At 42.8% G+C, this 16,339-nt stretch overlaps 1 protein-coding gene across 1 annotated transcript; it reads left to right on the forward strand.

Moving 5' to 3' along the window:
- Positions 1–7,910: 7,910 nt before the first annotated feature.
- Positions 7,911–16,237, forward strand: lhx4 (LIM homeobox 4). Its single transcript, XM_053431134.1, is given in 7 exon segments — positions 7,911–7,989; positions 11,523–11,694; positions 13,325–13,527; positions 14,122–14,276; positions 14,799–14,970; positions 15,848–15,956; positions 15,958–16,237. Coding segments are annotated over 7 exon segments (1,170 nt in total).
- The last annotated feature ends 102 nt before the right edge of the window (positions 16,238–16,339 follow it).

Raw genomic sequence — 16,339 nt, forward strand, 5'->3', positions numbered from 1 at the left:
GAGGAGCATCAAGGCTGAGCAGCTGTGGTTATGTGACTTAATCAAACTCTCCCATGCTTTGAATTAGACCCTGAATGACACACTATAATTGCCAGAATGAATTGAGAAAAGCACAGTTTGTCACAGGGAAACTTCTGTGTGTTATTTATTCCTTTTGCAAATATTATCCATTATACAAATTTTCATATCAGGGTGGGCTGTTATTCTTATGTGCCCTTCTAAAACTTTCGGTGTTTGTTTACTGTTTGCTTCGTTATATCTGCCACTTTATTTACTACCTACCTTTTCTGAAAGTCGGGACAGGGACCATTGAGAAAATGGGAAAAGCTCATAGAATTTTTCTTTTGCTTGAATCCATAATAGCTTTGTGGTACTTTTCTGCCACATCTGATTTCAATGTTTACCTGTGTTTGTTACCTGATCGGAGCGATGCTTTGTGCTCCTCACTACCCAGAAGTCCTCTCATCAGGTGCCCAGGGCCTCAATGTGCTGCAAGTGTTCTGCTGGTTCGGACTAAGGATGGTTAATGAGAAAGTTGGCAGAAATATAATATCTGCCTGCTATTTGGCCAAGGCTGAGGTTCACAATGAGGACAAGAGGCTTCAAAACCAAAACACAATCAGAGCTGTTTAATGCATCTCAATGCAGAAACCAAATCTGTTCTGTTTGATTTTACTAGCAGCAAATCAGATTCAATTTACAAATGAATGAAAGCATCAAGAAACTGTTAAACCAATTAGATCACCTCTCGTGCTGGGAATAAACAAAATAGTGACAAAATGAAGAACCATATAAAGTAAAAGTCAAAAGAATGAAATACAAAAATCTAAAAGTCCAATTAGACAAAGTGGAAAAACGCAAGTTAAATTGTAAAGTAAAAATCAACAACCACAAAAATCTGACAAATCCTCACCCCCCCAGTAATAGCAATTCAACAACCAAGATATAATAGAAATTTTAATTATTGAGCTTTAAAGGGTCTTATAGGCTGATTTCTTTGCCTATAGCTCATCTTTTTCCCAGTTTCCAGTCGTTATGCTAAGCTAAGCTAATTGCCTCCCGGCTTAAACCTCATCAACAGAACAGCAACTGCAAACAACTTTGAGCTTCAGAGCTGCTTAGTGTGTATTTGAGAAATGTCTGGACTCTACTGGAGGGAACATGAACATCACTGATCCAAGAGATATCACATCATCTGATGTTCTGAAGATGATGATGGAGAACGTTGACCAACTTGTTAATCCAAAATCTCAGCTGTAACATCTAAAGCATAAAAATCACTTTCATCAAATGGTTCAGTGTGTGGTGTGTGTCCTTTTGGATCCTCATTTATCTTGTCCACAAAACTGTGGGTACATTTTAAGATTTGTTATTATATTGTATAATAACAAATTATTACTTATATTACATACAGTAAACACTGTGCCTTAAGATATCACATTATTCCATTAAAAAAATACGACATACATGCAATCAATTCAATAATTTAAGTAAAAATAAAAACAAACAAACAAAACAGTTATGTCACACATCTGCAAATAAACGTTAGGAACCATGTGCCCTACAGAAGCATCTGCATTTGTTTGCATTAACTCTTAACTCGTCTGATTCTAATAGAGTCTCGTGTTTTTCCTTAGGAACAGGTCTACGCTGTTGGAGTTATAGATCCCAGTCTTACTTTGTTTCTATTCCAATGACTTTATTCCCTGTCTAGGCTCAAAATGAACTTTGAAGATGTGTTCAACAAGGAATAGAAATGATATCGTGCAGTTCATGACAACCGTGAAGTGCACTGACTGAAAGCTCCAGAAGAACTAACCACACGGACCTTTAAGGATTGTTTTGTCTGAGCGTTTGTGTTTCCGCCTCACTTCAGTGAAACCATCAGGAAATCATCCAGGTTGTCATCACCCCTCCAGCTACGTGCCAGCTCCCTCACTCAAAATGACCTGACTACTTGCTTGAAAACTTTCCACACAACTTTGTGGCGTGTGCGTAGATTGTTGTGTGGGATAGATGTTGTGCACTGACACACTGTTGTGCTGTGAAGGGTAAAAACCTCACCTTGCTGCCCTGTTGTTGTCTTCCATAAATTAGACAATGTGGGGTTTTATAGTCGCTTCTCTCCTGCGTGCTCTCTGCCTCGATGTTTATTACCCCTCCGGTATTGATATTAAAATGCAGGCGGGCCTTGATGCATTTTTGTGTCATCTCTCTTTCAGACTTTAATAATACTATAAAGCTTCCCTGCTGTGGACAGAGGGAGAAGTGGTGTGTGTGTGTGGGGGGGGTGCTGAATAAATTACGAAAAAACTAAGCCAGGTCCCCTTTAGGTTTTAAACATTCAGCCTTTTAGAGGCAGGAGTCAAGTAGGGTCAGATCCATCTCATTTTACTGCTGCGGTCCCTCCCCCTTTCATGTGGATGCTCATCTGCTCATCTCCCAAACATCTCATCACACCATAGTGTCAGTGTGTCGGCTGCTGTCTGTGCACCAAGGGGAGTAGTGGGGGGGGGGGGCTGCAGCAGCCAAATGGAAGTCCTCACAGTTCATCAGTGCCCAGCAGAGAGTTGTATGGGAGGAAGGGAAACCCCAGTAAATCAATAACCTCCTATCAACTACATTTAGGCCTTGATCATCAGCTTTACCTCGGCTGCACTGTTCTGAGTTCAGCACAACTCTGACCTTTGCTTCCGTTCTGTTTTGGTTTCTGATGTTCTAGCTCTGGTCCCCCCGCCCCCCCCTCCTCCGCAGTCAGTGTGGATATATTTTACAGGAAGTGTTTGTGTAATGAAGCTGGAGAGGATCCAACACTTGTCAGTCACATTGGTTTAATTCGCTCAGCTCACACCGCTCCCGTCACTGAACTCAACGGAAGGTTCACTCCGGGTCGGATCGAGATCCTGAGGTAATGAAAAGGGTTTTGAACACAGTTTGAGTCCATGTTAGTTGGTTGTACCGAAAGAGGCCATTTGATTTAAACCTCTGCCTTAAATGTAAATAGCAAAAATATATTTAACAACAGTTTATGAATGTTTAGAATATTGTGATTTTGTTAATGTGCTTTGCTGCATGTGAGATCTTATTACATCCCGGCCCTGCAAGGAGAGGGATCCCGCATGTTCCCGAGAGGATGTCACACCTACAAATTGTTAAACACAAACAATGCTTGTAAACATGGGCTATCAAATAAAATCTAATTGGATTTATTTCTGTTTCATTTACATTTTAAATTTTACTAAACTCCAACTCTGATCAAAATCAAAATTGTAATATGATCTTGTTTACATTGGTAATTTTTTTTTTTTATTCCTTATGGAGATTGCTGAAAAATTCTAAAGGGGTTTATTTAATTATATGTTACGTTTTCAGAGCCACATTTCTGTATCATTGCTCATTAGTAACACTGATAAAAACACAAAGTTTGTACAACTATGACTGATTTACATTTAAGCTTTGGCTCCTGGTTATATATTCAGTCTTACGCTGATCTGCTCTCCAGGCCTTCCGACGTCAAAGTCAGGAGGGCCTGGAGCACCTGACCGTGGAGCTGCGGGCATGACAACATCTGGACCAAGTCACAAAACGTCTGCCCAGAGGTTCCTGCAAAAATACCCCATAGTTAAAACAATTTAATTGTTTATTTTAAAATAATTACAAGAATGTAATGTGTTTAGAAGCCTTGCCTGTGCGTCTTAATAAAACAAGCAGCCACCTCTTTCCAGTTATTAGTGAATCTCAGTCGCTCATCAGTCGCACTGGTTGAACTGGTTCTAGTTATTTGAGTCAAACGAGCCTATTACCGCCTCGTCTCAGCTCGACGGGGTCGGGTTCAATCAGGGAATTGGAAAATATCATTTCTGACGGCTATAGCTTTTCGTTTGTTCAACCAATCTCTCCCACTAATTACCCAAATGGACAGGAGCTGTCAGGAGACAATAACTATTCCCTAATAGAATTTGCCCCCCAAATGCAATTTAATTTTCTCCTCGGCGCTCTCTCCCGAGGTTTTTTTTTTTTTCCCCTTCGTTTTTTCTGCCTCTCTCGCTCTCTCTGTCCCTCTCCTGCCTCCGGACCGAACGGTGAGGGACGCGCGGTGCCACTGCTGCGTAATGCTGCTGCTCGGCCAGTGGATGGGAGAATGGACTGAACGACTGGCCGCCGCCGCTGCTGCTGCTGTTTCTGTGAAAGCTCCAGTTCAGCCTGCTGAGGCGAACATCAGCGGCATGGAGGAGAAGCAGAGGAGGAAGAGGAGGGGGAGGAGGAGGAAGAGGAGAGAGACGCTGTGCCTTAAACTGACCGCTGAGCTGCGGTGATTAGGTAGGTGTGCACGGTGATGCTCTATATCAATCTTTTCACGATACAGGGAATTCACTAACACTCCTATATACGTGTATTTATAAATGTATGTAATGCATTTTCTTTTTAACCCTCACGTGTGCAGTGAATTGCGAAAATTCCCAGCAATTTACGCACAGATTTAAAATTGGATTAATGTCAGTTTGTAAGTTTTGTCCCAATCTGTGAGGTGTTTTTGCTCTTGTGCTTATTGGATATTTAATCATATTTGTGTGTCAGTGATTCCATCTGTGTAATGTGCTGAAGATTGATGCATAAACCTTGTATTTGAACTCAGAAAAAAAAAGAATAATAAATCCAATCAGGTGAATGTTTGTTGTTTTGGCTCATTGCGATTCAGGCCTGCTGCACGAACCCCCAGTGTTATTGTATGTGTGCAGGGCGACGCACACCTGTGTCCCCCTGCTCACCTTGGGTGGATGGATGTGCTTGTGTATCTCTGACTGTCGTGCTAAGTGTTAGATGGATCTGTGAATCGCAGAATGAACCGGTCCACTGAAATATTAGATCTAATTAGAGGTGGCTGGGTCAACGGCGGTGGCCGAGGAGTCGCCCTCTGCTTGAGTTATTGCCCGAGCTGCTTCCTCTGCAGCATTTCTTTATCTCACAGTGGCATCTTTTAGACAAAGATCCGTCATGTCACCTCTCTCACTGCATTATTATAATAATCATCCGCTTTTCTCCTCAACTTTCTTCTCGTTCCTTCCATTGTTTATGGTTTATCAAATTAATATATATATATATACCCAACATCTGGATCCGTGAAAGCGACATTAAAACGTATTTTTGCATTTCTTAATCTATTGTTGTAGATATTTTCTGTCAACATATGCAACTATTTCTTTATAAAAGATCTGCGTAAAACAGATGCAGATTATTTTGGTCCAGCATTTCTTTCGCCATCTCATTTAACGATTAAATGGTATCATTTAGTGTCCCACTAAACCAGATGTGCGCGCTCACGTCATTTCTCTCTCTGCGTTTTTTTGCATCCGTCAATTATTCTAATTGTGTTGCCCTTTGCTGACAAGTTAAGAGCATTTTTATCTGCACTGTTTTCCAGGGCAGCCGCGGGGTCTCGATATCAACAATCAGAGTAATTGAATTGCTGAATAAATTGAATGATCTTGAGGGGAAAAGTGTATAATGAAAATAAAGTAAGACCAGATGATTTCCTTTGCCACGCGTTCACGGATGGATGGATGGATGAATGGATGGATGGATGGATGGATGGATGGGACACCTGGTCTGGACACTGCTTTGAATCGGTTGAATAAAATTCCTGTAATGTTCCATAGACTAGTTTTTTTTAATCTGCTTGATGGGCACTTTCATTTGACTAAATTACATGTGAAACAATAACCACACAGACTAGGATTAAGGGATTGTGGTTCCATACCATTTATGGTATATAAAAGGTCCATAGGCCTTTGTAAACGGTGTGGAACAATGGAATAAATTGTTTAAAGATAGGAGGATAAATCAGCTTAATGTACAGGAGAAAGTGCCGACTGTTGCCTTTTTTAATTTATTTCCCAGAGCAGATTATCTCAGTTTCCAGACACATTCATTTTTTGTCATTTTCCACTGTTTGCTGAGATTTGAACGTATTGCTAGTTTGATTATATCATTTAATACATTTTTCTGTATTACATTATATTTATTTCTAATTTTATTATAAATGAGTGGAAATGTTTCCCAATTAAAAAATTACCATAGATTTACTCTAAAATCTGAAACCATTATTTTCATTATTACCATCGCAGCAATTAAACTTAAAAACTGACATATTTTCTGATTAATTGGAATAATATTAAATATGTGAAAACATGAGAAATACACCATTGTAAGACGTGTCAGTTCTGTATCAGCCGTGGGACTGTATGTACTCTTGTGAGCCGTGATGGTGCGTCACCTGGGACTCGTGCACGCGGACTCTGTGGATGGAAACAACCTGGTTCGGAGGCGGACCTGCGGCGGAGGGGACGCGCCACTCTCTGCTTTTCTTTCCACGCTTGAAGTAAATTGAAAGCGAAGATTGAGTTCATCTAGCTTGAACTAGCGGCCCTCCGGGGGGAATATCTTATCCGGCAGAGCAGCCTCAGACGATGGGCTCTGAAATGAACAGTGTCAGGAGGACTGCGCCCCAGACTCCTAATCCTACCTGTCACTGAGAGAGAGGGATCCAGCTGCTGCAGCCGCACTGCATGCCGGGCCACGGCCCAGGAGGCTCGTCACGCAGGTGAAAGTGTTTGTGTTTGTGACTCAGACGTGTGTCCAATCACAGGTCCTCATGTGGTCTCACTGCTGCTCCTGTTTGTGACAACTGGTGGAATCTTTGCACTGTGGCTTGGGCCTAGACTAGAGGATTGTTGGTGGTGATGACAGCTTTCTTATAGAGGCCCCTCATACAGATGTGGGCCACTTCAGGCAATGAAGCATTCATCTGGGCCTCTTCTGGCCCAGATGAATGGATGGGAGACTAAAGTGGCCCAAATATCCCAAATCAAATGGTCTCTATAGGTGTAATCTGGATCTGAACCTAAAGTGGCCCATGGTAAATGGTAAATATGGCTCAAATAGCACAACAATAATTAGTGCCATGAACCGTGGCGCCTTCGGTTGAATATTGTTTAGGCTTACTTGTGGTCCAGATCTGGCATCACTCAGGCGGCACGTGGGCCGGATGACAATGTGACAGTGTGGACCAAATCTGGGCCAAAACTATTTTGGCCATGTGGGATTTTAATGTGACATCCATACACCAGCATGAATAGACTTTAATGCATTTAATTCAGTGAAATATGTCAGTATCATCATCCCACCTGCTGATCAGCCATTAAACTCCCATTTAGTGTGCCTGTGTGTTTGCTGAAGGGAATTTCAACTACATAAATCGAGTATAGCTGTGAAATCTGCTCATCCTCCTCATTGATAATTTCCAAGAAGATAAATAAAAGTGAAAATGAAACTGTCCCTCATTTTCCTGGCTGCAAACGTGGGAGACCTGCTGGCCCCGGGGCCCCCTCTGAGAGCCACTGTAGTCAGCTATTTATGGTCTCCACAGGAGCAAGGTCCCGCCTCTCCGGAGACATTTTCATACACCATGTTGTAGACGCCTCTCTTCCTCCTCCTCCTCCTCCTCCTCCTCCTCCTCCTCCTTCTCCTCCTCCTCCTCGTTCCCTCCTACACCTATGGAAGATGCTTTCCGCCCTCGGGGGCCTCCTCTTCCTGCGCTCCCATTGGCCCCCCGGCGAGCCTCTGCCGCGGTGACGTCAGGCCCCGCCGCCCCTGCAGCGCTGAATGGAACGAGCAGCTTGGCTCATCCACTCCAAAACAGCTCGGAACGGCGCAGCACGGACACCATCCCGGGAATAGCGAGAGAACACGGGGGACGGAGGCTTGACGGGACAGTGGGGAGAGAGGCCTCAGCATCAGCACCACCACCATCATCATCATCATACTTTTTTCTTCCACGAGACAGGACAGGGGTGTGCGCCCACCGTGTCGCGGGTGTATGTGCGTGCATTTGTCTCCCGGTTTGGATCACGATGATGCAAAGTGCGGCGGTCCTACAGACAGAGAGTCCTGTGAAGAGTTTACCGGAGATTCTCGGAGTGCCACTGCAACGTAAGACATTTTCTGAAACCATCCTGTTGTGATTGTTTATCAGCCTGAGCTGCTGCTGCTCCTGCTGCAGGAGAGGGGTTCGTCTCCTCGGCCGAGGATGGGGAGATGAGGACACTGAACCTCTCGGTCTCAGATGGTCACGTACAGGCCACTGGTGGTGTGTGATGCAGATGTGTGTCCGGGTGCTAGAAAAGATATTTACAAATAGATACTAGCAATTTATCTGTGCAGCCTCACGGTAGTCTGCAAAAGGCTGAAACATTTCGTCAGTGCAGAAGGAGGCGCCTCGGTGATTCGTCCCATCCCAAGAAATAACAATAAAAACAGATAATTTCTGTTTGGCTATATTTTTAGAAATTGTTCTATTATTTTATCCTCTTATTCGAGCCCCAACTTTGCTGCATCCCCTCGTCAGCTTGTTGGTGTTCACGGAGCTGCACATGCAGGCAGCTGTTAATTTGTAAACGAGGCTGCATGGTCAAGAGATCAGACACAGTTGTCATCGCCCATCAGACAAACACACACTGACTTTGACTGACACTCACAACTCAGGCTTGTACACGTGTGATACGCTTTATTCTCCGTTTTAATGTCTCTCACCAAGGCCTATATTTGTTTCCATGTTTTACAGTTGCAAAGATATGATGTGTAAATTATGATTATTATTAATACTATTATTATTAGTTATTATTATTGAGGATCAGACCAAATATTTATATTCATCACCAATTATAATCTTTATCTTCCAGGATTAAAGGTGAGCATAACCCTTTTATAATATAATCGTGTAAACAACATAGAAGTGCAATGGGACACATTTCTGCTCTGACCTAATTATTTATACGCGAATTGGAAAAATATACAGATGGAACGGATCTAATAGGCCTCTCCCCCCAAAATAATCCACTATCAAATAGGATAATACTGCAGGATAATTACTAGATTTCAAAAGACTGATAATGAAATTGTTCATTCCGGTAGATCTAAATATGAAGGGTAAATTCTGTCATATTATTTTCTCAAAAAATCGAAAATCTGCTATTAATATCATATTATTATAATAACATATCGTATTTTCTTTAATCCACATTTCTGTTGTCTTTTCGTTATAACAAAAAATTATAATGAAACATATGATGGGATATGTGTCATGTGTGAGTCACAGCCTGTTGTGTTTAAACCTGGCTAGAGGAAAAGAGCCTTTATGTGGTCGGCTTATGCTCTTTAATTTTTATAAATCAAGGCAGATTAAAAGATTGGATAAAGATCCTGCCACTCAGCTCCCCGCAGTGCCAGCAGCCATCCTGGATTTAACCCTGGATTATTCCAGGAAATAAAACAAGAGACAAATTATCTAAACATTTAATGTCATGGAGAGAGAGCTGTGCTGACAACACAGGCTTTAACCTGCAGAATTGGATGTAAAGGGTTTACTACTTATTTGCTGACGATTTAGAGAGGTTGCTTGAATTGCACTTTTTAATTCTAGATTTAAAAAAAAAAAAATCTTGTTAGAGGGTAAGAATTGATGGAGGTGATGAGGCTGAGTAGTGGAGAGTGGTGGCAACAGATACTGAGATATGAAGAAGACCCACACGAGCTTTACTTTCTCTCTCTCTCTCTCTCTCCCTCTCTCCTTCTCTCCCTCTCTCCCTCTCTCCCTCTCTTTCTCTCTCTTTCTCTCTCTCTCACACACACACACACACACACACACACACAGACACACACACACACACACACACACACACACAGGAGCTGGACGGGGGACGCTCTGTCTTTGCCAAGAATCGTGCTGCTTTCCTTTCAGCACCACTCGTCTCGCTCCCTCGCTCGGCTCCATCCTCCACTTTATGTCCAGACACTTAAAAAATCCCCTCATTAAAAAAATCCCGGCCACAGATATATTTAGATCCTCTAATGATTTCCTCCACTTTCTTTTATCATCTCTGACAGAGCCGGTGTTTCTGAGCAGGGGCGAAATGCAACTGTAGTCACGTTTTCACGAAGTCACTTTTCTCTGCAAGTTATTTTTTTAATTCTATGTTTTTTCAAATTAATGAAAATATGAGCTGATTTTAAATATTTGTCAATTTTCACATGGTCTAATTGAAACATGCAAATTTATTGTATTATAGTAAGTGCTGTGCCAAATTTAAAATAAATGCAATGCAATGATTGTAGAGAAGATTTCCACAAAGCCTGTATTTTCTAAACTTAAACTGGCAATTTTAAAATATGTGGAATCTGGCACGCTGCCTTAACGTCCATATTGCATCATAACCTGAGACTGAATGATCTGATGAGCTTAAACACGAGGCTTCTCCTGCATCATTATAAGATGCTTGTGCGTGTGTGTGTGTATGTGTGTGTGTGTGTGTGTGTGTGTGTGTCTGTGTTTGTGTTTTTGTTCTCTGACGTTTGCTCTTGCCACTTTTCCTAAATATTGATTTTTCATTACCGGATACCATTTGAATATTTCACCTAGAGGCTGCTAAAAATGTGAGAAAAATCAAGAAAGAATTTAGTAAAAAGAAAGAAGAAAGAAAGAAAAAGTAGAAGAAAAAAATTGTCATTGCAGCAATCATGGTTTGGTTTTCTGTAAATACAATAGTAATTATATATTTAATCGTGACAAAATTCACAAATTCAGTGTCGATCAAATAAATACGATTCTGTACTTTGGTCATCGTTATTATTTAAATGTACTAAGTAATCAAAGGTTGGGCTCCAATAGGAGATTTGCATTTTGTTTCAGATTAACAATATTTAGAAATCTTTATTTTAACTGTAGCTTTGGCTTTTACTGCTTTACGATCGAGAGTGAGAGAATCGGAGCTGGGTACAGTATGATCCCTGCGTGTGCACATGTGATCTGCTGCTGCTGCTGCTGTGGTTTTAAAACGGACAAAAACGAAATGTAATCTGGCCTCGACCCTGATTCCAGCATTTTTCTCACCTGCTCACTGACACCACATCTGCTCTGAAACCACATCTGCTCTGAAACCGTGAGGAGGCGAATTCAGATCAAGCAGAAAAACATCTGCACTGAGTTCAGCACCTCGGACAGAGACGGACACGATCACAAAAGTAGATCAACATCTGTTTATCCAAACATAAAATTCATAATTTTTATTTGAGGGAAAAATAGCAAAACATCATAATGTAATTTACAATCAAAATAAATACATAAAAAGAGAGAAATAAAAGAAACCTCTAGAATAAAAAATAACTGTTGCAAAATATATATTGACAAACAAGTATTGATGTGTCTCTTGGTACTATTACAAATATAATATAATAACACGGATATTGTAGAATTTGCTGTGTCTGGAAAAACCTGCCCTTTTTATTGCGCATCACAGTTTACCAACATTTCAGTGTGATTTATATTCACCCTCTTTGCACTGTGAGCATGATGTGAAATTCTTGTTGTTTGACGCGTTGATAAAAACGGAAGATTTCCGGAAAATGTCCGATCGGTGTCTCCGTGTGCCCGCTGAGTGTGACCTTGTGCCGGTGCTGTGTCCCCGCAGAGATCCCTCAGTGTGCCGGCTGTAGCCAACACATCCTGGACAAGTTCATCCTGAAGGTGCTGGACAGACACTGGCACTCCAAGTGCCTCAAGTGCGCCGACTGCCAGACTCCGCTGGCGGACAAGTGTTTCTCCCGAGCAGGAGGCGTCTACTGCAAAGAGGACTTCTTCAAGTCAGTAGTTTATTCTCTCTCTGCGCTGCTTCACTGTCGCTTTGTTATTTTGTTGAAAATGTGTTGATCTATCTTCCTCAACTTGGAGAGAAATCAGACATTTTATTCCATGAAATCCAAACAAATTTAACCACGTGAAATTAACAATTTGGTCATTTTCACCTCTAACTGTGCTGAAACAGGTTGAAAAAATATAGCAAAGCGTATAGATAATTTGTCTATATTAAATAATTAAATTTGTCTGTGTGGTTTTATAGTAGCAAGAGAACATTGCTGTTGAATCAATGTTGCTCATTTATATCTTATACATTATTGTTTTGGTGAGTCATGTCATTCAGTCAATGGGATTTCATTTGTTAGAAACTGAAAGTTTGACTACGTCAAATGTGTTAACTTTAGCAGATTGATAAATGAATAATCTTGTGCTTGGTGATATTTAACATTTATTACCCGAGATAAATTAATTTGTTCTGTTTATCTAATTGTTTACATTTTACTGCATAATCACAAATTGATGCCATTATCTCTATATTTTATACATTACATATGAACCACCGTGCGGGGCTACGCTAATTATTTTAAAATTCCAGTATGTTTTCGTTAGCAAACTTCACATAATTCCAATTGCAGTGGCGTGTTTTTCCTCCTGACATGAGAGAACGCAAGATTTCAAAAACAAGTGCAAACATTATTCTGTCATCTTCTTTCTATCTTTCCATTTCTTTCTTTCTTTATCTTTCCTTTCTCTTTTCTTTTGGAAGGATTGGATTTCTGAGGTATTACAGAGGAAAATTGAGTTTGACTTTTATCCAGAGCAGGATCAGCAGTTCCAAGCTTTTTACTAAATCATGTTTGAAAGGTTTTAATGCTCCGAGCTTGAATGAGACCTAAAGAGCTCCGGAGTCTCACCGAGAGGTAACTCTGTTAGCCGACCCTGGGGAGAGCAGGGGGGCGTTTGCATGTAGACTATACATACTGTGGTGAGGGACAAGCTGGGACACACACATCCACACACACACACACACACACACACACACACACACACGCAAACAGACACACAGATTCACTGGCGCGGGCTTCCTGGCAGTGATTTGTAGGCTTCACCTTGCTCTTTTTATTTCTGTGGGTTGGTTGTGTGATTTAAAACCTCTCCTGAGTCAGTGCTTTATTGGTCCTCCTCAGGGTGTGTTTACTGTGAGCAACCCTCCTCCTACCCCTTCCTCTTTCTCTTCTTCCTCCTCCTCCTCTTTAGCTCTCAGTACTTCATCTGCAAACACATAAACATGCAAACACAAACACACACGCACACACACACACTCACACACACCAACACAGTGCATTGATCCTCTCCATCCATCAACCTGCGGACAGGTCTATCGTTAACAGAAATGCATTCCGGTGCTGATGTTTCCCAGCACAACAGCTGGAGATTCTATTAACACAGACACTTTGCCATCATTCTTGGCTGCAGCTGAAGAAATACCTGTCTAGCGTGTGAAATTTTAATCTGGCTCGATCTCATCGTCTCCATCAGCTTGTGTATTGGATGTAAGTGTGGGAGAAGGATTCCAGTCTGCCCCGCATCATATTTTCTAACGGCACCTCTCCTCTCCTCCATGTTTTCCTGCAGGCGCTTCGGAACAAAATGTGCATCATGCCAACAGGGGATCCCTCCGACGCAGGTTGTGCGGAAGGCGCAGGACTTTGTGTATCACCTGCACTGCTTCGCCTGCATCATGTGCAGCCGGCAGCTGGCCACCGGGGACGAGTTCTACCTCATGGAGGACGGGAGGCTGGTGTGCAAGGTGGATTATGAAACAGCAAAGCAGAACGGTAAGCGCTGCAAGGATCCAGAATGTCAAATGAAACATGTTAATAATCGGCCAATTGACAAGATTTGTTAAGGTATTCATGGCTCACTCTGGGGCCTGTGCTTTAACAACACAGTCACAGAGAAGTGGCTTGACGTTGAAACTTGCCTTAACAACACCAGGCAGCTGTAGTATCACAGTAGACGACATGAGCGATAAAGCCAAAGCTTATACACTTCAGTACCAGTGGATCCATGTTGTTTATCATCTGTGTATGTGTGTGTGTGTGTGTGTGTATATGTGTGTATTTGTGTGTGTTGTCTCCCTCCCTCTCTTTTGAGATATCCTCACATGTCTGATTGATTATGTAAAGTTAAGCAAGGCTCTCCTACGCTGCGGCCTCAATAACTCCGTTCCTCTGGCACTGAGTAGATTTATGTCCTCTGCTGTGGGGGGGTGACAGATGCACAAGGACAATAATACACCTCCACACGTGACCATTCACTTCATCTAACACACACACACAGTCCACGCAAAGGCCGAGGGCCACTGCCAGCTAGGGCCGTGAGACGAATGCGAGGAGAAGTCACTCACACTTGTGATGGTGTTATTTTAGACGACTCAGAGGCGGGGACCAAGCGACCGAGGACCACCATCACCGCCAAGCAGCTGGAGACCCTCAAAAGTGCCTACAAAAACTCGCCGAAGCCAGCACGCCACGTCAGAGAGCAGCTGTCCTCAGAGACGGGACTAGACATGAGAGTCGTGCAGGTAGAGAGTTTGGTTCATCAGACAAGTGCACACATCTTCACTCCTGAAAAATACCTGAGTAATCTGTATCTTAGTAAAAAAATTAAGTTACTCACAGCAGGAGAGCTGTATGACATTTTAGGTTTAAATGATACGAGGACAAGTTTGGGCCACTTCTCTCTGTTTGTGTTTAAAATGAGAAATCTGCATCTCCACCTATAAATCTAAATTTATTGAGTGATTTATCAAAGAAAAATGTAATTTCTTATCTGGCTGTTTAAATATAAGTTAGGATTATATAAAAAACATTCAGGCTTCTGATATTGAGGCCTTTAGATCGTAAAATAACAAAAACATAAAGCGATGAAATTTGACTTTAAAAATGATGCCAGATGCTTGATATTAGGACATTTGTTGAGAATCAGTTAATTTAGACCAAGATGTGAAGTATTGTGAAAGAAGATTCAGATAATTAATATTATGTGGACTACTATCTGCTTTTCATTATAATGAGTTAATAACAGCTATTATTATCTCTGCCAGGTTTGGTTCCAGAACCGACGAGCAAAGGAGAAGCGCCTGAAGAAAGACGCAGGTCGACATCGCTGGAGTCAGTTTTATAAAAGTGTCAAACGCAGCCGAGGAGGAGCCAAAGTGGAGAAGGAGAGCTCGGCTGACGACGCAGGCCTCAGTGACAGCGAGCTGAGCTTCAGAGGTACGAACTCCGTGTGGATAGTAACTTCAACCCAGTGCATATCTGTTATTGCCGGAGAGAGAGATTCCTGAAAGGGAATCGTCAGTCATGCTGTTGTTCTAATGGGATTAAAGGAGCCTACAAGCTGCTAAATGACAAGAGTGCAGCGGCGATTGAATATGTCTTTTCGCGGCGTCTCATTTGTCTCCCGGCGTTGCTAAATGCGCTGTGTCGTTCTCAGGCAAATCCAAAATGGCATTCTCATTTCGCATTCCCCTCACGCCTACCGGCGGCACCTCCCTCACACATCCTCCTGCCTCCGTGCGTCCCCATGATGGAGCTGATAGGAAAAGAGAGGAGGCCCTTAGTGGGACGCAACCAGCGTTTCAGACATCTCTGTGTTATTTAACGTTTGCGAAGCCAGTTTTGGGCGGTCGTAAAAGTCTTCGAGCCACTTCCAAAGAGGAGGCCATTTTTATGAGAAATGAAAACGTGGTGACAGAAACTCCATAAAGTATGTGAGGCTTTTAGTCAATTAGAGAGAAAGTGCTTTTGGGGCTTTGTTGTTACTGGAGCCAAGCGTGGGATGGAGAGGGGAGAGATTCCAACAACTGTTGTGTGCCGCAGTAATGACACACACACACACATACAGAGCCCCATTGTTAGTGAAGAATGTAAAGCACATCCTTTCACACCAGCAAACACTGACATGCTTATCAAGAGCTGCTCCACTTACTGTAGCTCCATGAAACCCACGTAACGGTGCCACTATAAACTCTCTCATAAAAGCACTTAACCGTATTGAAATACAACAAGTATATAATGCCCACATAGTTGACAGCACTGTTGATGTGTCACAGTTTTTTACTCGTGCTAAGTGATGGTGTCTCCTCCGCAGACGACCAGGTCCTGTCCGACCTCGGCCACACCAACGGGCTCTACGGGAGCGTCGGGGACATGACCAGCAGCGCGGTGCTGAACGGGGGCTTCTCGGTGGACCGCGGCGGGCCCAGCCTACCACGACATCCGAGCAGGGAGCCCCTACGGACTCCCCCAGTCGCCCTCCTCCATCACCTCTCTGTCCGGCCACACCCCTCTCCTCAACAACCTGGGCTTCAACATGGACAGTCTGGTGGTGCAGGGGGGCGCCGGCGGGGTGGGGCAGGCTCTGAGGGCCATGGCGGGGGGCCCCACCTCAGACCTCTCGACGGGCAGCAGTACGGGCTACCCGGACTTCCCCACCAGCCCGGCCTCGTGGCTGGACGAGATGGACCATTCCCAGTTTTGAGGCTCGAACAGCGGGCAGAAAACGAAAAACAGACTCACGAGGCTTTTTTTTTTTTACATTTCTTTCTTTCACCCTCCAAGACTAATGTGATGCAGGGTGAAG

The sequence above is a fragment of the Pleuronectes platessa genome, chromosome 9 (assembly GCF_947347685.1).
Source record: "Pleuronectes platessa chromosome 9, fPlePla1.1, whole genome shotgun sequence".
NCBI lineage: Eukaryota > Metazoa > Chordata > Actinopteri > Pleuronectiformes > Pleuronectidae > Pleuronectes > Pleuronectes platessa.